At 38.0% G+C, this 22820-nt stretch overlaps 1 protein-coding gene and 1 pseudogene across 5 annotated transcripts in view; one reads left to right on the top strand and one right to left on the bottom strand.

Moving 5' to 3' along the window:
* MIGA1 (mitoguardin 1) overlaps positions 1–22820 on the top strand; it is a 90299-nt gene that overhangs the window by 2186 nt on the left and 65293 nt on the right. For all 5 annotated transcript variants that reach the window (XM_032296539.1, XM_032296540.1, XM_032296541.1 and 2 more), the window contains exons 2-7: positions 2268–2381; positions 8652–8829; positions 10861–10997; positions 15076–15202; positions 20507–20640; positions 21842–21965. In XM_032296539.1, the coding sequence (XP_032152430.1) occupies positions 2283–2381; positions 8652–8829; positions 10861–10997; positions 15076–15202; positions 20507–20640; positions 21842–21965 (799 nt within the window). In that variant the 5' untranslated portion in view covers positions 2268–2282. The remainder of the gene's footprint in view (positions 1–2267; positions 2382–8651; positions 8830–10860; positions 10998–15075; positions 15203–20506; positions 20641–21841; positions 21966–22820) is intronic.
* Positions 17483–18035, bottom strand: LOC116564086 (annotated as a pseudogene).

Below are 22820 nucleotides of genomic sequence, written 5' to 3'. Positions count from 1 at the left end.
TCTGGCAATTCTCCTGCCTCAGCCTCCTGAGTAGCTGGGATTACAGGCACGCGCCATCATGCCCAACTAATTTTTTGTAGTTTTAGTAGAGACGGGGTTTCACCATGTTGACCAGGATGGTCTCGATCTCTTGACCTCGTGATCCACCCACCTCGGCCTCCCAAAGTGCTGGGATTACAGGCGTGAGCCACCGCGCCCGGCCCCCGTAGGCAAGTTTTTAAAAATCAAGTATTAAAGACAGACTTATAAGGAAACGTAGTTATTTTCTGCCCAGCTTCTCTGTACCCCTTGTCTTATTCTCCAGGGGATCATTTTTTTCTTTCTTTCTTTTTTTTTTTTTGAGGCGGAGTTTCGCTCTTGTTACCCAGGCTGGAGTGCAATGGCGCGATCTCGGCTCACCGCAACCTCCGCCTCCTGGGTTCAGACAAATCTCCTGCCTCAGCCTCCTGAGTAGCTGGGCCTACAGGCACGCACCACCATGCCCAGCTAATTTTTTGTATTTTTAGTAGAGACGGGGTTTCACCATGTTGACCAGGATGGTCTCTATCTCTTGACGTCGCGATCCACCCGCCTCGGCCTCCCAAAGTGCTGGGATTACAGGCATGAGCCACCGCGCCCGGCCCAGGGGATCATTTTTCACTTGCTTAACTGTTCGTGGTTTCTTCTGTACTTTTTAATCATATGTCTATATCACAGATTGTTGATCAAAATAAATGTATGTCAGTTAGAACTAACTATACTGAGTCTAAAAGCTGTACTGACAACACTGGTAGGGGGAATTAAGTAAGCATCAGTGGTAATAACCCACCCTAAGAGGTATTGCTGTGTTTGATTTGAAAGGAAACCACTACATAACCAGTGTTTTTGACACTTGTCTGAAAACAGGTGGGTATTAACAAAAGGGAATAGTCTACTGGAGTACAGAAAAAGAGAACATAGAGATATATGCAGAAATGAAGGGCCTAAAAAAGCATAGCAAAATCATTTTTTTCTTTTTTTGGAATAGGCAGGGTTTCACCATGTTGCCCAGGCTGGTCTCGAATTGCTGCGCTCATGGGCTCAAGCCATCCACCCACTTCGGCCTTCCAAAGCCACTCCCAAAGTGGCTCAGGCATGAGCCACTGTGCCCAGCTGCAAATAAACTTTTATAGAGGGATTGTTGATAATTTTTATATTCTGTTATGTAATATATAGCACTACTCAAAGAAAAAATATAATAAATTTGGTAGGCATGAACATTCTGGTTATTGGAGATGCCCATTCTCTTGTGCGTTAGAGATAGTGCTTAGGCGTTTTCTTGGCATGAGTGAAATATTTCTCAGAACTCTTGATTTTTGCAGTCATCGGGCAACATTTTTGACTTATCAGTTCAGATTTCTACAGTCTTCGATTTCAGGGAGGGTATGTTTTGATAGAATAAGTATTCTGGTCACTAGATAGCGTGTTTCTTTAATATAAGTAGATAAACTTGTAAACTGATTTATGCATCAATACCATGTAAATTTGTGATAATAACAGTGATAAAATTATGTTTCTGGCTCTGTAAAGCAGACACCCAGACCCTGAACCACTGACTGCTTCTCTGTACTCATCTGACTTTTCTTTTTTTGGTCAAGAGAAATAATACACATTAAAACCATACCAAAATCATATAGCATGTATGTGGCATTTCTTTGAAGATCTTAAAAATGAGACAATAGGAGAATAAATGTGTGAGTTCTGATGTTCAGTCAGTGCACCCTGAGGTTCTAGCCCCAGGATTCTGTTCTGGATTCCATTCAGCAAGCTGCCTGCTGCCCACTCTCACCTCTGAAGTTATATGAAGGAAACAAAATGAATGGGAAGAAGTAAATTTTAAATTACTCTCTAAAAGATGTTAAATTTTTATGTAACCAGAAAAGAGAGAATCTAGAACTTGCAATTTCCTAGGGAAAATTTGCTACCTAGACTCAAAGTTTAAATCCCGCTCACTTGCTTGCTTGCCTGTCTGCCTGCCTGCGTGCGCGCGCGCGCGCTCGCTCGCGCTCGCTCTCTCTCTCTCTCTCTCTCTCTCTCTCTCTCTCTCTCTCGAGCGCGCATGCGCGCTCACTCGCTCTTTTCCTTTCTTTCTGCTATCTCCTACAGGAAGGATCAGCTTAAGTGTAGTGTCATCAATAATTGACTGTAAAAATAAGCTGATAGAATTAAATTTTCAGTTTGTACCTTTCATTGTTAAAGTAACCAGAAATCTCTGTGGCTAATATGTGTTTATGTTTCATTTAATGAAGATTAGAAGAGGAGCTATGTCGGAAGAAACCATAAATGAATCACAGTTTTCCTTGAAGACAGCAGCACTAAGAGTGTTTGACCTTCCTCTGTCTTGGTACTATTCTCTCTCCCAGGTAAATAAAAGAAGCAAACATGAAGTTTTTTGAGGTTTCTATATGGTACAGTCAAAATATTTATTATAGTAATTTAAAAACCTACTTGGTTATTTTATGGGGTTTTGCTTTTTGGTTATCATAACTCTTAAAAAGGGGTCACATTACTTGAAATTTTTTTTCTATCTTAAGTGAACTTAAGTAGTCCATTACTACTTTCAGTGAATTGTGTCATTCCAGTAGGCCTGTTCTCACTATTAACAATCCTTTTAATTTTATTGTGGTAAGGTACAAATAACATAAAATTGACCATTTTGATCATTTTTAAGTGTCTAGTTCATTAGCCTGAAGTACAGTAACGTTGTACAGACAATATCCAGAAGTCTTTTCATCTTGCAAAACTCAAACTCTACAGCTGTTTATCAACATCTTACTATACCTCCCTCCCATCAGTCCCCACCACCACTCAATTTTCTGTCTCTATGAATTTGACTAGGTACCTCACAAGTAGCATCCTACATTCTTTTTGTGACAAGCTTATTTTACTTAGCATAATGTCCTCAAGGCTCATCCATGTCGTAGCATATGTCAGCATTTCCTTTCTTTTTATTACTTTTCATTTTGAGAATTTTTTTGAGACAGAGTCTTGCTTTGTCACCCAGGCTGGAGTGCAGTGGCACGATCTTGGCTCTCTGCAACCTCCATCTCCCAGGTTCAAGCGATTCTTTTGCCTCAGCCTCCCGAGTAGCTTGGACTACAGGTGTGCGCCACCATGCCTGGCTAATTTTTGTATCTTTAGTAGAGATGGGGTTTCACCATGTTGGCCAGGCTGGTCTGGAACTCCTGACCTCAAGCTATCCCCCCATCTTGGCCTCTAAAAGTACTGGGCATATTGATACTTCTAACTTTGATCCAACAGCAGAGATTTCATTTTAGCATTCCTACTTGGATCGTTTGTGACGTGTTTATTCAGCAGTGAGACCTGGCTCTTGTAAACTATAGTGTATTACTCATAATATATTTACTTATGCGATCTAGTGTATACATAAAGAAATTTCAGAATTGGCATCCCAAAGTATTAAAATTTTAAAATTTAACTTAATTTTTTTTTAAGAGATGGAGTCTCACTTTGTCACCCAGTCTGGAGTGCAGTGGTACGATAGTAGCTCACTTGAACCCCTGGGCTCAAGTTATCCTCCTGCCTTAGCCTCCCAAATAGCTGAGACTACAGGCGGGTGCCACTATACTTGGCCCCAGTACTCCTTTGAGAAACAAATTAACCAACAGATTACAGTGTTTAGTCTCTGTAGCCTTACAATATCCAGGCAAAACCCTGTCACTTAGGTCAGCGCCTTTCTTCCTCACACTCTTCAGTGCACTTCATTTGGAACAAAGTTTGATTTACTTTTCACAGCCTGTGATTTATCTTGGGATCCATCTGTGACCTTATATCCTGGTTGATTTTTTTTCAATTGACATGGAACACAATTTGTTCTTTGTTGTGCCCAGTTCTGTGTGTTTGGACAGCTGTGCAGTCATGTGTCCTTCATCACTGTACCAAACAGAACAGTTCTTCATCCCCAGAGTTCCCCTGTGCTGCCCCTTTGTGGTCACCTCCTCATCCTCTAACCCCTAGCTGCCATTGATGTTTTCTGTCCCTATAGTTTTTTTACCCACAAATGTCATATAAATGGAATTATACAATATATAATGTTTTGAAACTGACTTCCTCCTGTTAGCATAATGCATTTGGAATTCATCCACATTGTTGTCTGAATAGTTTGTCCTTTTTTGTTGATGAGTAATGTTCCATTGTATGAGTGTACCACAGTATATCTGTTCACCTGTTGAAGGGTATCCAGGTTGTTTCTGACTTTAGGTGATCATGAGGTCATGCATATTTTTTCCTATATTTTCTTCTAGAAATTTCTTCTTTGAATTTTCTTTCACCTTTGACAAAAATAGGTTGACTATATGTTTGTGTGTGTTTCTTGCAGGCTGTCTATTCTGTTGTATTGATCTATATATCCACACCGTCTTGCCTGTTGTTTTATAGTTAAGTCTTGAATTCGGCTAGTATGAGTTCCACAACTTTGTTTTTTTTTAAATTGTTTTGGTTCTTCTAGTTTCTTTGCTTTTTCTTAATTAAAAAAAAATAAGTTTATCAGTATTTACAAAAAATTTTCCTGGGTTTTTGATTAGGCTTATGTTGTTTATATAGATCAAGTTAGAGAGAAAAAAATCCTATAATCCATGAATATGATGTCTCTTTCCTTTTATCTTTGATATCTTTTGTGTTTCCTTGTTCTGTAGCACAGATTTTTGTTAGATTTAGCTCTAATATTTTCCTTTTTCTTGGTGCTACTATAAACAGTATTACTTTTTAAAATTTAAATTCCAGTTGCTTATTGCTGTTCTATAAAAATACAGTTGATATTGTATATTGAATTTGTATTCTGTTATCTTGTGAAACTTACCTACTAGTTATAGGAGCTTTTTTGTGGAGTGTTTGGAACTTTCTGTATAGACAGCTGTATCATATGTGAATAGAGTTTTACTTTTTCCTTTCTAATATTCATTCCTTTTATTCCTGTTTCTTAACTTTTTTGTACTGGCTAGTACTTCTAGCATGACATTGGTGAAAAGACATCTTTACCTTGTTCATGATCTTATGGGGAAAGCAGTTAGTCTTTCACCATGAATTATTATCTTAGCTACAAGTTTTTAAAATAAATACCCTTTATCAGATTGAGGAATTTACCTTTTGTGTTAGTTCCCTAGAGTTACCATGACAAATTACCACAAACTTGGTGACTTAAAACAATAGAAATTTAATTTTTTAGTTATGGAGGCTGAAATCACAGTGTAGTAGAGCCACACTTGCTCTGAAGTTTCTAGGGGAGAATCCGTCCTTGCCTTTTCCAGCTTCTGGTGACTCCAGACATACCTGAGACTGGGTAATTTACAAAGAAAAAGAGATTTAATGGACTCACAGTTCCACGTGGCTGGGGAGGCCTCACAATCATGGCAGAAGACAAAATGCATGTCTTTCATGGCTCAGACACGAGAGAAGTGAGAGCCAAGCGAAACGGGTTTCCACTTATAAAAGCTTCAGATCTTGTGAGACTTACTCACCACCACGAGAACAGTATGGGGGAAACCGCCCCCATGATTCAGTTATCTCTCACCGGGTTTCTCCCACAACACATGGGAATTATGGGAACTACAATTCAAGATGTGGTTTGTGTAGGGACACAGCCAAACCATATCACAGCATAACTTCAGTCTCTTTACATGGCCTTCCCCTTTGTGTGTTTATGGTTTACAAAGATACTCTTACTGGATTGAGGGCACATCCTAATCCAGTATGGTCTCATCTGAATTCTTAATTATATCAGCAAAGACCCCATTTTCAAATTTGATGACATTCTGATGTTCCAGGCGGACATGAATCATTCTGGGACACTGTTCAACCTACCACATCTTCTATTCCTAATTTGCTGGGAGTTTTTAAGTAATCATAAATGGATGTTGAGTATTTTAAAGTGCTCTTTTCTCATCTGTTGAGATAATATCGCTTTTTTTTTTCTCTTTTTTTTTTTTGTAGGACACTTCACCTGGAAATATTGCTTTTCTTTAGTTGATATTATGGTAAATTACATTGATTTTTTAAGTGCTGAACCAGGTTTGCATTCCTAGAATGTATGCCACTTGGTTGGTATATTTTTAATATATTGACGAATTTTATTTGTTAATATTTTGTTGTGGGTTTTTTGCATCTATCAATGAGGGGTATTAACCTATAGTTTTATTTTTTTGTGATATCTTTGTCTGGCTTTGCTATTAATAACAGATTGTCCCCATCTTAACAATTTTTTGACTTTACGATTATGCATGACCATTGCAAATTTGACATAATGTATGGTATTCAATAAATTACATGAGATATTTAAGACTTTATCATAAAAGAAGCTTTGTGTTACATGATTTTACCCAACTGTAGACTAATGTATTAATAAGTGTTCTGAGCATGTTTAAGGTAGGCTACTTTAAGCCATGATGTTTGATAGATTGGGTGTATTGAATTCATTTTTGGCCTATGTTTTCAACTTAGGATGGGGTTATTGGGCTATAACCTTGTCATAAGTCTAACAGCATCTGGACTAGCTTGATAACATGATTGGAAAGTATCCTCATTATATGAAAGTGATACTGTTTCTTCTTTAACTACTTGGTATCATTTGACCTTCAGTTTTTTTTATTGAAAGCATTTAACTACCTATTCAATTTCTTTAATAGATTTTTAACTGCCCATGTTATCTGTTTTTTTTTTTTTCCCTGAGTGAGTTTTGGTTTTGTCCTTCAAAGAATTTGAATTTATGGATGTAGAATTGTTTATAATATCCTTTTTACAGATCTTTGTGAGGTCTGCAGTGATGACTCCTCTTTTTTTTCTGATTTCGGTAATTTGTGTCATTCTTGCTTTTTTTTCTTAATGAGACTGGCTAGAGGTTTTATCAGTTTTTCTTCCAAAAAAACCAGCTGTTGGTCTTACTGATTTCTGCTTTAATCTTTATAATGCTTCCTATCTTGTGCCTGCTTTAGTTTGAATTTGCACTTCTTTTTCTAGATTCTTAAGTTGAAAGCTTAGATTACTGACTTGATATATTTCCTTTTTTAATATAAGCATTTAATGGCTTAGATTTCTCTCTAAAGATGCATCCACAGTTTAAGGCTTTTGTTCTTTTATGGGGATAGAGGAGAAAGGTTCTGGTGCCGGTTCATGCCCTCCACAGAAGCTGCTGTTTCCTTCCCTCTCTACCGTTAGGGAGACTTTCCTAGGACTCTTTCCGTATTTTCTGTGAGTGCCTAGTGATTCATGAAGATAAAATCTGCAAAAATGGTGTCGATTTCACCTACATTTGCAGCACCTCTTCCCCATCTCTCAACAGTGTATTCTTTCTCCACCAGTTTTGAAACCATGCTCACTGACCTTTTCTTACCAATGTCCTGCTATGTCTTGTCCGTGTAGGCCAAAGCTAATGTCTTAACTGTCTGCAAATACCTGTCTCATTAGTTTAGGGGGCAGTTGGTTGCCCTGTAATCTCCTTATTCTGGTGGAGTCAGAATACTTTATTTTGTTGTTGGAAGGTTGGAAGTGACATTCTTTCCAGCTCTCTCTGGCTTTATTTTAGAGTTCTTCTGCTTTTAGGTATTTAATAGTGTTTGTCTCTCAAGAGAAAGTTATATTATTGTTCTCATGTTAGTACTTAGTACTTGTATAACTGTATTTATCACATTATGCCGTAATTATTTTCCAACATAACTGTTTCCACTATGAGCACACTGCTTGAGGGAAATAGACAAGTATATGCAAAATGCAAGATCTGTGACCTCTGTATACCTAGTGCTTCCTGATTGGTTGTAGGCACTTATTATGTGCTCATAGAATAGAATTTCAGTAAGATTTTAATTCATAACACAGTCTGGTACTTTAAGATTCTGAAGAAATATTTGTTGAATAATTCTTGAATAAAATGCCTTATTTAGAAAGTATTTAGAAATGGATTTAGCTTCTATTTCCACAGATTTTCAGATAGTTTTTTTAAAGCTCAGTTTAAGTCTAATCATCCCTGTAATTAAAAATCTTGCTGTGATTCAGACAGAAGATTCAGTTGTGTGAATTAATCCTTAATTGCTCAAAAAATGTTAATGGGGTTGAATTATTTTGTACTATTAACTTCTGGGATAATATTGTTTACCTGAGATCTCCAAAGCAGTGAGTAATAAATTACTACATTTAAAATATTTTTAAAAAATAAAATAGGGTAGGGGCCGGGCGCGGTGGCTCAAGCCTGTAATCCCCAGCACTTTGGGAGGCCGAGGCGGGTGGATCACGAGGTCAAGAGATCGAGACCATCCTGGTCAACATGGTGAAACCCCATCTCTACTAAAAATACAAAAAATTAGCTGGGCATGGTGGTGCATGCCTGTAATCCCAGCTACTCAGGAGGCTGAGGCAGGAGAATTGCCTGAACCCAGGAAGCAGAGGTTGCGGTGAGCTGAGATTGTGCCATCGCACTCCAGTGTGGGTAACAAGAGCGAAACTCTGTCTCAAAAAAAAAATAAAAAAATAAAAAAATATAATAGGGTAGCTTGTCATTGCAAGAGTAAAATTATATTTTCTTGACAGCATTTAGAAATAGATTAAGAGTAACTTTAGTTATTAGATCCTTCTTTTCAGTGAAAAATTAAAGATTTTTTTTTCAGTTTTAACTGCATCTTTTCCAGATCAGATTTTCTCCAGTGGCTAAAAAGTTGTTTGTGGTAACTGCAGTGAGTGCTATATCTGTAATTTTTCTGGCCCATCACTTTAAAAGAAAACGTGGAAAGAAGAAAGGAAAAATATTACCATGGGAACCAGAGCATCTCATACTTGAACACACTAAAAGAGCAGCATCAGACAAAGGTATGTGGAAATAGTTGAATTAAGAAATTTTATGTGTAAATCATAACTGGAATACAGTGATTTTGGTCTTTTAGTCTCCAAAATTTTATTCCTGATATATTATTTAACTCAAAAGTAATACAGATTTATTTTAGAAAGATTAGAAAATGTAGGTAAGCAAACAGAAAAAATTAAAATCACTTGACATTCTGCTACCCAAAAATAACTACTGATAATACTTTCATTTATATCAGTGTCCACTTAAATATTATAGTGAGACATAAAATTGTATATTATATGCAAGTCAATTATGTATTGTAAGTAAAATTGTAATCAGACATTTTATAACCTGCTTTTAAGATGTTTGACAGTAAGAATATCTAAGTCAATAAATATCCCTCTATGCAATCATTTTTAATATATAACTAGTGTTAATTTGTACAAATGTACCCCAGTTTATTTAATCATTTCCCCATTGTTCACTTTAGAATCTGTGGTTTCTTTTTTTTTTTTTTTCTGAGACGGAGTTTCGCTCTTGTTACCCAGGCTGGAGTGCAATGGCGCAATCTCGGCTCACCGCAGCCTCCGCCTCCTGGGTTCAGGCAATTCTCCTGCCTCAGCCTCCTGAGTAGCTGGGATTACAGGCACGCACCACCATGCCCAGCTAATTTTTTGTATTTTTAGTAGAGACGGGGTTTCACCATGTTGACCAGGATGGTCTCGATCTCTTGACCTCGTGATCCACCCGCCTCGGCCTCCCAAAGTGCTGGGATTACAGGCTTGAGCCACCGCTCCCGGCCTGTGGTTTCTTTTTTTATTTTGCGTATCCCTATTTCCTTATTATGTAGAATTCAAGAAGTAAATTGCTGTCTTTTAAAGGATCTTTAATTTTTGTTAACGATATGGTATCAGTAAAAATAATTTCTTGAGCATACTGAGTTTCTTACTTTTTTATTATTTAGTGAGTATGTGGTATGCTTTTGTGATTCATCTGTCCAGTATACAATTAATGAGTGAGTATTTTGTACCAAGTGCAGTGAACATTCCGACAGTAATGATTGCTGTCACTTGCTGAGATTCTATTATGTCTCAGCTAAGTGCCATATATTCAGTACTTTATTTAACCTTACAGCAATCCTGTGAATTTGGATGATAGCCTTGTTATTTCTATTTTCTACATAAAGAAAACTGAGATATGCAAAAGTTAAGTGACTTGCCCACGGTCATATAATTTGTACATGCTGGAATTTCAATATAGGAACTGCTGCATTAAGAAAAACTATAAGGCTGGGCGTGGTGGCTCATTCCTGTAATCCCAGCACTTTGGGAGGCCAAAGCAGGAGGCTGGCTTAAGCCCAGGGGTTTAAACAGCCTGGGCAACATAGTGGGACCACATCTCTACAAAAATAAAAATAAAAAATTAGCTAGGTGTGGTGGCAACATGTCTGTTGTGGTCCCAGCTCCTTCGGTGACTGAAGTGGGAGGATTGCTTGACCCAGGAGGTCAATGCTGCAGTGAGCCATGATTGCACCACTGCACTGCAGCCAGGGTGACAGAGTGAGATATTTTCGCAAAAAAAGAAAAAGAAAACCCAAAAAAACTAAGATATAATGTCTGCCTTAGAAGAATGGATAGTTGGGTAGAAGAGACAGAAGTATAACTAATTATAATGCAATGAGATATGGGTAAGCTTTAGATGTAATTCAGAAAAGGAAATGCCTGTATTTTGTTAAATTTATAGTTTACCAAAATCGTAAATGTAACATAGTTGCCAGTATTTTTATACTGATTGCAATAGATCATTCAAATACCACTCTAATTAATTAGGTGACTATTTGACTCTTCATTTCAGAAGCAGATTTTAGCAGTGTTAAAAAAAGATTATATAAAGGTGTAGATTTTACTAATGGTGTACATTTAATAATTTACACAATTGAATGATCTGTGTTTTAAAATTAGAAGCTTTCTGAATGAATATATAAACTCTGAAATTTTTACCTGAAACTTATCATTGGATTTGATACTTTTAATATTAGTATGTTTACTTGATAGGTTCAAGTTGTTCCAGTAGCAGACAGAATTTGACATTATCTTTAAGTTCTACCAAAGACAAAGGATCTCAATCTTGTAACTATGCTAATGGAGGACTTTTCAGTAAATACTCAGGTTCTGCACAGAGTTTGGCCTCCGTAAGTACAGAAAAAATACTACTTTTTAAAATTGTTGTTTACTTATCTTTAGTGATCTGTTAGTTTAAGTGTCATATACTTATAGTTCTTAGTATGGAAAGAGTCTTAAGAAATCATCTGATTGAATCTGCTTTCATCAGGCAAGTAAAGTATCTACTGACTATTAAGTCAATTTGGTTCTAGATTTCTTTGAATAAGTGATCTGGTCCCATGGGGACCTGTGAAAATAGTGTTGATGTGGAAGAATTACTTCAAAATTAGATGTTCTTGTCTTCACTTATTTGTGGGAGCTAAAAATTAAAACAATTGAACTCATGGAGCTAGAAAGTACAAGAATAGTTACCAGAGGCTGGGAAGGGCAAGTGGCGGTGGAGGGGAAGTGGAATGGTTAATGGGTACAAAAATATATGCAGATAGAATAAATAAGATCTAGTATTTGATAGCACAATAGGGTGACTACATTTGACATAATTTATTATAGATTAAAAAATAAAAAGTGTAACTGGATTGTTTATAACACAAAGAAGGGATACACGCTTAAAGATAAAGGTGATGGATACCCCATTTATCCTGATGTGGTCTTTATACATTGTATATATCAAAATGTTTTATATAACCCATATATACACCTATTATATATCCACAAAAATCAAAAATTGAAATTAAAAAGTTATTAATTAAAAAAAATTAGCTGTTCTGCAAGAAGCTGGATGATATAGCCAGACTTTGTGCTGGGTCACAATAATCACTTGATGACCCTACTTAGGTGAAAGTATTTGGTTTGGTGAAGACAAGTGTGAGGTTCTTCACCTCCTTTGGATCATTAATACAGTATTGACTGACAAGCAGGAGACTGCCCTTCTTTTTTTTGAGCATTAATTATTATTATTTTTTTTTAAAGACGGGTTTCACCATGTTGGTCAGGCTGGTCTCGAACTCCTGTCCTCAGGTGATCCACCCACCTCGGCCTCCCAGAGTGCTTGGATTACAGGTGTGAGCCACCATGCCTGGCTTTTTTGAGCATTAAAATTAATGCTGATTGACAAGTGAGGAATGAAGTTACTATTTGTTTAAATCTAATGTGATTTAAACATTAATTTAAAAAATAGGTAGAATATCTACCTGCTATTAAATGCAGAACAGGCAAAAGAATATACAATGAGAGCTGGGTGCTATAGTGTTGCCTATAGTCTCAGCTATTCAGAAGACTGAGGCAAGATCGCTTCAGTCCAGGAGTTTGAAGACAGCCTGGGCAACACAGTGAAACCTTCTCTCGTAAAATAAAATAAAATAAAAAATAAAATAAATGTGTTCCTGATCCACTCAATTCCCCTCCCTGGAGACTAAACAACATTAACAATTTCTTTTTTTTTTTTTGAGAGGGAGTCTTTTTCTCTTGCCCAGACTGGAGCTCAGTGGCACAATCTCTGCTCACTGCAACCACCACCTCCCAGGTTCAAGCGATTCTCCTGCCTCAGGTTCCCAAGTAGCTGGGATTACAGGCATGTGCCACCGCACCTGGCTAATTGTTATATTTTTAGTAGAGAGGTTTCACCACGTTGGCCAGGGTGGTCTTGAACTCCTGACCTCATGATCCACCCACCTTGGCTTCCCAAAGTGCTGGTATTAACAGACGTGAGCCACTGCACCTGGGCTGTTTTCATTTTTTTCTTCGTGGTTTATAGAACACCATATTCTGTTCTGTACCTTGCTTCTATATTTCATTGTAATATATAGCTGCCCTATTCTGTAATGCCTAAAAATGTAATACATTTTTAAAGACTCTTCGAGGATAGAAACAGCTAGATCAAAGGCCTGCAGACTTTCAATTCCTCTGTGAAACTGAGCAGCATAATGAAGAATATGCTTATTCTTTTTTTTTTTTTTTTTTTTTGTCTTTTTGGCAGTGTATTGCTGGAATATACCTATTCTTTTTTCTTTCTTTTCTTTTCTCTTTTTTTTTTCTTTTTTGAGATGGAGTCTCACTCTGTTGCCCAGGCTGGACTGCAGTAGTGTGATCTTGGCCCACTGCAACCTCCACCCCCTTGGTTCAAGTGATTCTCCTGCCTCAGCCTCCCAAGTAGCTGAGATTACAGGCATGTGCCACCACACCTGGCTAATTTTTGTATTGTTAGTAGAGACAATGTTTCACCATGTTGGCCAAGCTGGTCTCAAACTCCTGACCTCAAGGGATCTGCCGCTTCGGCCTTCCAAAGTGATGGGATTACAGGCGTCAGCCACTGTGCCTGGCCAGAATGTGGCTTTTCTGTAATGTGGACTTCCTCAATGTCTGAGAAGTGCCTACTTTGAATTTCCTCAATTGAAAGTTGAAGCCCTTGTTGACTAGAACTAGATAAGTTAAATTTCATGATAATGGTGTAACAAGTCTTTAGAATCACTGTACTGTACTTGCCTAACTGAACTAGCCGTTCCTCTGCCAGGGCTGTTAACTGCTTTGATTTTCTGTCTCTTAGGCAGTAGATAGTAAGTGTTGAAATTGGGATCATGATGTCAGAAGTGGAAAGGAGGGGACAGAGTCCACAAAATTTGGTGACTGAATATGAGAAGTGTGGGAAGAGACTTTGAAGATGACATCCTGTTTTATAGTTTGAGAAATTATGGGAATGGAAACACTGTTAGCGAGCTTGGGAGGAAGAAGAGGTTTTGTTGCGAGAGATGCTAAGCCCCTTTTTTGACATACAATCATGAGTTGCTTAATGATGGTGCTACATTTGCTACATTCTGAGAAATGTGTCGTTAGATGATTTCATTGTATGAATACCATACTGTGTACAGAAAAGAAAGTGCCTGTATTTTATTAAATTTACAATTTAACAAAAATATAAATTTAACGTAGTTGCCAGTATTGTCATACTGATTACAATAGGCTATTCAAATATGACCCTAATTAGTTAGGTGAATAATTTACTCTTTATTTCAGAAGCATCATAATCTGTATGCTATATGTTGTAACCTGTTGTTCCTAGGCTACAAACCTGTACCACATGCGACTGTACTGAATACTGTAGGCAATTGGAACACAATGGTATTTGTGTATTTAAACATATCTGAACATAGAAAAAGTACAGTAAAAATACAATTTTATAATCTTATGGTAGGATCCACTGTTGTATATGCGGTCCGTTGTTGACCCAGATGTTGTTATGTTGAAAGTGTCTATAGTTAGTTTGCGATGCCAGCCAAAGAGCCAAATGGAGTTGCCGAAAAGGCAAATGAAAATGTTGGTTTAGATTTCTCAAAAGTGAACTGGAATTAGGATAGAACTGGAGTTAGGAGTTTGAGTGTCATCTGCATAGACATGATTGAAATGATTTGTTTAGTGGACCTTGCTAGGAAAGGACATTTACAAAGATGATGGTGGCTTTTTTTTGAGATGGAGTTTCGCTCTTACTGTCCAGGCTGGAGTGCAATGGCCCGATCTTGGCTCCCTGCAACCTCCACCTCCCAAGTTCAAGTGATTCTCCTGCCTCAGCCTCTCAAGTAGCTGGGATTACAGGCATATGCCAGCATGCCCAGCTAATTTTGTATTTTTAGTAGAGACAGGATTTCTCCATGTTGGTCAGGCTGGTCTCAAACTCCCGACCTGAGGTGATCCAACCACCTCAGCCTCCCAGAGTGCTGGGATTATAGGCATGAGCCACCAAGCCTGGCGATAGTGGCTTTTTTATTTTAGGTATCATTTAGCAGAGAGTCAGCATTGTAAAACATTCTAAAATAAAAATAAGCTAGCTACCTGAAATCAAAGTAGGTATAGATAAAATTTATAAGTAAATGCTTAAAACAATAAATGATATAAACATAACTGCCTGATTTCTGATGGAAATAAGTGATTTACATTCAAAATATTCTACTTGTATATTTTTGAGCAAAGAGGCTTAGAATAGAGTCATGTGACTTCTAAATTTGATTGAATATCATCAGCAGTATTTCTTCATGTGGAAATTACATGGATTGTCTTACACTAATATGATTTATATAAATAATCTGTAAATATAAAAGATCATAGCATACTATAATGAGAGAGATTTGAAGTAACTTCTGTCCATCTTAATTTTAGGTCCAGAGTGTCAATTCTTGTCATAGCTGCGCTTGTGGCAATTCTAATTCCTGGGACAAAGCAGATGAAGATGATATCAAACTTGTTAATATCCCTGTGACTACTCCAGAGAACTTATACTTAATGGGTAGGAATAAGATGATAATATTTTAAGATATTGTGCTCACATTTAATTTGTTTTGTTTTTGTTTTTTATTTATTGAGACAGACAGGGTCTTGCTCTGTCGCGCAGGCTGGAATATCACTGCGATCGCTGCTCATTGCACCCTCAACCTCCTGGGCCCAAGTGATCCTCCCACCTTAGCCTCCTGAATGGCTGGGACCACAGGTGCAAGCCACCATGCCCAGCTAATTTTTTTTTTTTCTTTATCTTTTTTCAAGATGGGGTTTCACCATGTTGGTCAGGCTGGTCTTGAACTCCTGACCTCAGGTGATCCACCCGCCTTGGCCTCCAAAGTGCTTGGATTACAGGCATAAGCCACCATGCCCGGCCAATTTAAAAAAAAATTTTTGTAGAGATGGGGTTTTGTCGTGTTGCCAGTTTGGTCTTGAACTCCTGAGCTCAAGCAGTCTGCCCACCTCTGCCTCCTAAAGTATTGGGATTAAGGCCTTAGCCACCATGGGCAGTGGTAAATTGAAATTTAAAAACAGTGAATTGTTCTAAGAGAAGGAACTATATAATTTTAAATATTCTTCCATCCGTTGAATTTAATCTTCATAACATCATACATTGTATTAGTTTAAACTAATACAACAAAATTAAAACAACAGAAATTTATTCACTCAGAGTTTTGGAGACTAGAAGTTCATTATCACCGGATTGAAATGAAGATGTCAGTAGAGCCATGTTCTCTCTCAGGCTTAGGGGAGAATCTGTTCCTGACCTCTTGAAGCTTTTGGTGGGCTTCCAGCATTGTTTGGCTTGTGTCCACATCATTCCAGTCTCTACCTTTGTCTTCATGTCACATTCTCCTCTGTGTGTATCAAATCTCTCCCTATATCCCCACCCCCCCTCTTTTTTTGAGACAGAGTCTTACTCTGTCACCCAGGCTGGAGTGCAGTGGTGCAACATCGGCTCACTGCAGCCTCCACCTCTGAGTTCAAGCAATTCTCAAGCCTCAGCCTCCCAAGTGGTTGGGCTTACAGGTGTGTATCACCACGCCCAGCTAATTTTTTGTATTTTTAGTAGAGACATGGTTTCACCTTGTTAGCCAGTCTGGTCTTAACCTCCTAAGCTCAGGTGATTTGCCCACCTCAGCCTCATAAAGTGCTTGGATTACGGGTGTAAGCCACTGCTCCCAGCCACCTCTGTCTTACAAGGACACTTTTGGTTAGATTTAGGGCCCAGCAGATAAATTAGGATAATGTCCCTGTATTGGGATTCTTAATTACATCTACAAAGATGTAAGATGTTACCTTTATTTATAAGTTTACAGCTTCTAGGAATTAGGATCTAATGTCTTTGGGTGACCATTATTCAGCCTGCTACACTATCTTAAACTAATCTGTTGACTCTTATGTAACAAATCTATCAGAATTCACTTAACTAAATCTGTTTTATCTAGCTATCATGTGTATTGTTATGTCTAGAAAAAAAAAAATTTAAATAGAAGGAAGGTGTTCTGTGTTTCACATCTCAGTATTTCTCTTGACTTGACCATGAACATGTCTACAGAGCCACACTGAAGCCCTGGAGAAGAACCAAACGCACCTGTTGTTGAATCAGAGGATTCAAATGGTTTCCCCTGTTCTCTATTCTGTTTCAGGCTGTCTTCCTTTTCATGGAAATGCATACTAAATAAAAAACAAAACCAGTAAACCTGATGTAGCCCTGGGCAGTGAGCAGTAAAGGGACTGATGACTTTGTAAAGAAGGACTGAGTGTCTTGGAATGCATTCCCACTCTCTAGATAGTTAGACTATATCGTCTCCGGTACCATAACAGCAGGTACTCCTATGAGGAAAGAAGCAAGAGTAGTTCCTTTGCCACCTATTCCAAAGGTCTCCAGAAAGTCAAATTCACTATGTTTCTAGATTATGTCTAGTAAACTTATACTCACAGCTTCTGTTAATATTGCAAGTTCATGGCTGGGTATGGTGGCATGTACCTGTAGTCTTAGCTACTTGGGAGGCTAAGGCAGGAGGATCACTTGAGCCCAGGAGTTAAGGGTCGTAGTGAGCTAATTGTGCTACTGCACTCCAGCCTGGGTGACAGAGCAAGCTTTTTCTTTTTTTTTTCTTTTTTTTTTTTTGTTGTTTAGTTTTTCTTTCATAATCATAAACTTAACTCTGCAATCTAGCTAGGCATGGAAGGGAACAAGGAAAATGGAACGCAAAGGGAACTGCATCGATAGCACAAAGATTCTAGGATACTATGAGTAAATGGGGTGGAGGGATGCTCTGCTGAGCTACAGAAGGAATGGTCTGGTGGTTAAGATAAAACACAAGTCAAACTTATTAATGAGATGCCCACAGTCTGCAATGGTGATCTTCTTACTGGTCTTGCTATTCCTGGACCCAACACACTCCATGGCCTCCTCAATATTCATGCCTTCTTTCACCTTGCCAAAGACCACAAGCTTGCCATCCAGCCACTCAGTCTTGGCAGTGCAGATGAAAAACTGGAACCATTTGTGTTGGGTCCAGCATTTGCCATGGACAAGATGCCAGGACCTGTATGCTTTAGAATGAGTTCTCGTCATCAAATTTCTTCCCGTAGGTGGACTTGCCACCAGTGCCATTATGGCATGTGAAGTCACCACCCTGACACATAAACCCTGGAATAATTCTGTGAAAGCAGGAACCCTTAAAACCAAATCCTTTCTCTCCAGTGCTCAGAGCAAGAAAGTTTTCTGCTGTCTTTGGAACTTTGTCTGCAAACACCTTGAAGGAGATGCAGCCCAAGGGCACACCATTGATGGCAATGTCGAAGAACACGATGGGGTTGAGCATGGCTGATAGTACAGGGTCCCAGCAGCAGCGGCATCTGCAAAGCCGCCCTTTTTCTTAAAAAAACAAAACAAAAACAAAGCAAAACAAAAAACAAACAAACAAAAACCTAGAACATTAAAAATTCAAATTCAAGAGAAATAGAGCAAAACTAGAGACACCACAGGGGATCTTTGTGTTATAGGATTAAGATTGGTAGGAGCCCTGTGGATCACCTGGTATCATCACCCATCTGTTTCAATTCTCTTTATAAAATTGATGACATTAAAAAAAGATTGGTGACGTATGTTTGACTTGCTGTTACAAAACTGATGATATTTGGTAGCCTGGGCTGTATTCTATAGTGAGGTGGGACATAGTACTTCTTGAGGAGACAGCTTTTATCTTTGTATTATACAACTGTGCTGTAAAATAGTTCTTCCTGAAGCCAAGTGTGGTGGCACATGCTTGTAGTTCCAGCTACTTGAGAGGCTGAAGTGGGAGAATCACTTGAGCCCAGGAGCACAAGACCAACCTGGGCAACGTTATAATACCCCTATCTCTAAAGAAAGAAACCAAAAAAACTAAAAAAAAAAAAAAAATTCTTCCTGTGTTCATATGTTCAGCCAAAATAATAAATGTGTAGAAGGGATAGTGTAAGAAAAGGATGAAGGAATTAGAGTTGTGTAACTTGGAGAAAGGAGAGTAGATAGTGATATAATTGGTTTTTGTGTTCATAAATGTTTTAGGAGAAGATTCAAAAACTATTCTTTGCTACAGAAAATCGAACAAGAAGGAAAGGCCTACATATCATTTTCAGAAATTTTAGGCCAGATATGGTGGCTCACCGGTAATCCCAGAATTTAGGGAGGCTCTGGTGGGAGGATTGCTTGAGCCCAGGAGTTTGAGACTAGCCTGGGTAACATAGTGAAACCTCATCTCTACAAATACATAAATATATTTAAAAAAAATAAAATAAAAGAGGCTGGGCCTGGTGGCTCATGCCTGTAATCCCAGCACTTTGGGAGGCAAAGGTGAGTGGATCACCTGAGGTCAGGAGTTCGAGACCAGCGTGGCCAAACATGGTGAAAACCTGTCTCTACTAAAAATACAAAAATTAGGTGGGCATGGTGGTACATGCCTGTAGTCACAGCTACTCAGGAGGCTGAGGCAGGAGGTTGCAGTGAGCCGAGATGGTGCCACTGTACTCCAGCCTGGGCAACAGAGTGAGATTCTCTCTCAAAATAATAAGAAATAAGAAAAATTTTATTCTTTTAGGATTGTAGGTTCTACAGTGTGGTAACTGAAGAAATGAGAGGTATTTTTTAGCTACCATATTTTTAAAACATCATGAGAATGACTTGTCCAGATTCTTAAGCAGCTTTCACATATCATTTTCTTTAATATTTAACATTTTAAAAATACTTTAAAAGTGAAGTTTTAAACTATTTTTGTTTTGTTTGAAGTGCCTAATTATTTTTCTAAGCATTTTTTAACAAAATTTTTATTTGTAGAAAAAGAAGCACATGTTCATTTGTTTTCCCACAAAGCTTTCTCTCAGCAAGGACATGAAATTCCTACTTGGACTATAACTAACTTTTGATAGGTTCATTCAGTATCTTGCAGATTTTTAACTCTGGCCCACCAATTTATCCAAATCAGTCTGTTGGATCATAGTGGTTCAGGACACCCTTTAGGGAACAAAAGGTGAAAAAGACTTTATTTTAGACTTCTATATTATTATCTTTTCTTCAGCTTTACTTTTTTTTTTTTTTTTTTTTTTTAGACAGTGTCTTGCTCTGTTGCCCAGGTTGGAGTGCAGTGGCATGGTCTTGGCTTATTGCAACCTTTGCCTCCTGGGATCAAGTCAGTTCTCCTGACTTAGCCTCCCGAGTAGCCATGATTACAGGCGCATATCACCACACCTGGCTGATTTTTAAATTTTTAGTAGAGATGGGGTTTCACCATGTTGGCCAGACTGGTCTCGATCTCCTGACCTCAGGTAATCTACCTATCTCGGCCTCCCAAAGTGCTGGTACTATAGGTGTGAGCCACCTCACCTGGCCATCTTCAGCTTTACTTTCTTCTTCTGAGAATTTATAAAACAGTAGTTTTTTGTAAACTGGTTTCTTCTACCTGTTAGTTTTCCTTTTAACTTACAGAGATATTTTGAAACATAGTTGTGCGACTATAAAAAATAACTGTTACTCAAACTTTTGATTATTTTAGAAAAATTCTGAGCAACATATACATTTGTGTTGTATTTTTAAAGAAATGAAAACATATTGGCCATTTTGTCCCTGATTTTTGGTTAACTGGAACCATGGGTTGAGAATATATTCGGAAATTAAGATTCTACCATGAAATGATGTGCGATTCTTTAGTGTCAAAAATTAGTCAGACTGTGCTATTGGTGATAATGTATGAAAGTATTTCAAACCCTATATAATTTTATATTGGCATTGGTATCGCTTGCTTAAAATTGTTCTGTTCTTAATTTTTAGGTATGGAATTGTTTGAAGAGGCATTGCGTCGATGGGAACAAGCTCTAACCTTTCGCAATAGACAGGCTGAAGATGATGCCTGTGGTTCCATTAAGATGGGTGCAGGAGATGCCATTGCTGAAGAAAATGTAGATGTAAGGGTGATTTATCTGAGTGGTCTTCATAATATTAGAAGAATTAAACTTTTTTTTTTTTTATAGAGATGGAGTCTTACTATGTTGCCCAAGCTGAGTCTTGAACTCTTGGGCTCAAGCGATCCTCCTACCTTATCCTCTTGAGTAGTTAGGACTATGGGTATGCACCACCATGCCTGGCTAATTTTTAAATTTTTTGTAAAGATGACATCTCACTGTATTGCCCAGGCTGGTCTTGAACTCCAGGCCTCAGGTGATCCTTCCACTTTGACCTCCCAGAGTGCTGGGATTATAGGCATGAGCCAAGGTGTACCTGGCCCAGGGTATTTTTTAATGTTGATTCAGTGTATTTGCTTTGTATGGCATTTGATAGAACTATTTTTGTCTTCTTCCTTGGGACTGTATGGGGTATTTCTTATTGGTCTTTTTCTATTCAGTTAGTTGGTAAATGCCAGATTTACCATTCATCAAGTTTATTAATTTTTCCAGGATATGCAAAATAAGCAGATTGGTTTCTAAAGGATTTTTTTTAAAGAAATGGGGTCTTGCTATGTTGCCGAGACTGTAGTACAGTGGTTCATAGGAACAAATCATAGTGCACTGTACCCCAGAACTCCTGCCTCAGCTCAAGCAATTCGGACTGCAGGCACATTCTACCTTGTCTGGCTTGGAGTTTTTTAAAGTTTGATTTGTGCTTTGGGATTAATTGTTATTATGTTCATAAAAATCACAGAGATATAGAGCTGGACCCTTATTGATCATTTAGTTAAGCTAGTGATTCTCAAACTTAAGAATGCATAAGAATGACCTAGAGGACTTGTTAAAACACGGATTTGGAAGCCCCACCCCACGGATTTTTCATTGACTAGGACTGGGGTGGATCCTAAGAATTTGCATTTCTACCAAGTTCTTGGGTGATAATGAAGCTGCTAGCTCAGGGACCTTATTTGAGAACTGCCGATCTAGTCTAACTCCTTAATTTTATAGGTAAAGAAACTGAATCACTAAGAACTAAGGTAATTTTGCCAAAGACACAGCTAGAACTCAGGCCTCTTGACTGCTGCTGCTGTACTCTTTCCACCATCTATGAGTAGTTTTTCACATTATTCATTTTCTTTGCCTTTTATTTAAAAGTGGAAAAACATTTAGAATCTTAACATTAGAATTTAATTTGTTATATGTGCTTTTTCTCGCCTCATAGGATATTATTAGTACTGAATTTATCCATAAACTTGAAGCTCTGCTGCAGAGGGCCTATCGTCTCCAAGAGGAGTTTGAAGCTACCCTTGGGGCATCTGATCCTAATTCCCTTGCTGATGATATTGGTAAGATGGATATTTTATATGTTTTTTATGAAATGTTTGCTTTCCTTTTATATTCTTGAAATTATTTGCGTGTCTGTCTTATGTATTAATAGGTTACTTAAAAAAATAGCCAAGAGAAAAAAATTCTATCATATTTCTTTTTTTATTTCAATTTTAATTTTTAAATGAACTAATGCCCTTAGGATATAAATTCAAGTACTTATCATAGGCAGGACGGTGACATTATTTTAAAATATATTGTGGGTGAAAAAAAATCTAGAGTGTTGGAGGGAGAAAAGAATAAACAAAAATATACAAATGGGACAGAGACTCACCACTTCAGAAATGTGCATGTAATATTACTTAAAATATTTAAAAGAATTAAAGGTCTTGGGCCCCACTTTAATCACAGGCTATCTGTTGATGTAAGTAGTCAATACATACATCATTATGGGCCATTACCTTTGTTTCCTGCTTTAAAGAAAAAAGAGTTTTAAAAAGTTGTTTATTTTTTATTTTTTTGAGACAGGTTGTGTGTATCCCAGGTGGGAGTGCACTGACACGATCGCAGTGCACTGCAGCCTTGGCCCCTTGAGCTCAAGTGATTGACCTACCTCTGCCTCCCAAGTAGCTGGGACTATAGACACGTGCCACCATGCCTGGCTAATTAAAATTTTTTTTGTGGAGACAAGGTGAGCTTCTTTTTTTTTTTTTTTCTTTTTTTCTTTTCAAGACAGAGTTTCACTCACTCTGTCACCCAGTCCTGGGTGCAGTGGTGTGATCTCGACTCACCGCAACCTCTGCCTCCTGAGTTCATGCAATTCTCCTGCCTCAGCCTCCCGAGTAGTTGGGATTACAGGCATGTGCCACCGTACC

Source organism: Sapajus apella, unplaced genomic scaffold (genome assembly GCF_009761245.1).
Source record: "Sapajus apella isolate SASKATOON/1434 unplaced genomic scaffold, GSC_monkey_1.0 scaffold36, whole genome shotgun sequence".
Classification (NCBI taxonomy): domain Eukaryota; kingdom Metazoa; phylum Chordata; class Mammalia; order Primates; family Cebidae; genus Sapajus; species Sapajus apella.
This window is presented reverse-complemented; position numbering and strand designations above follow the sequence as displayed.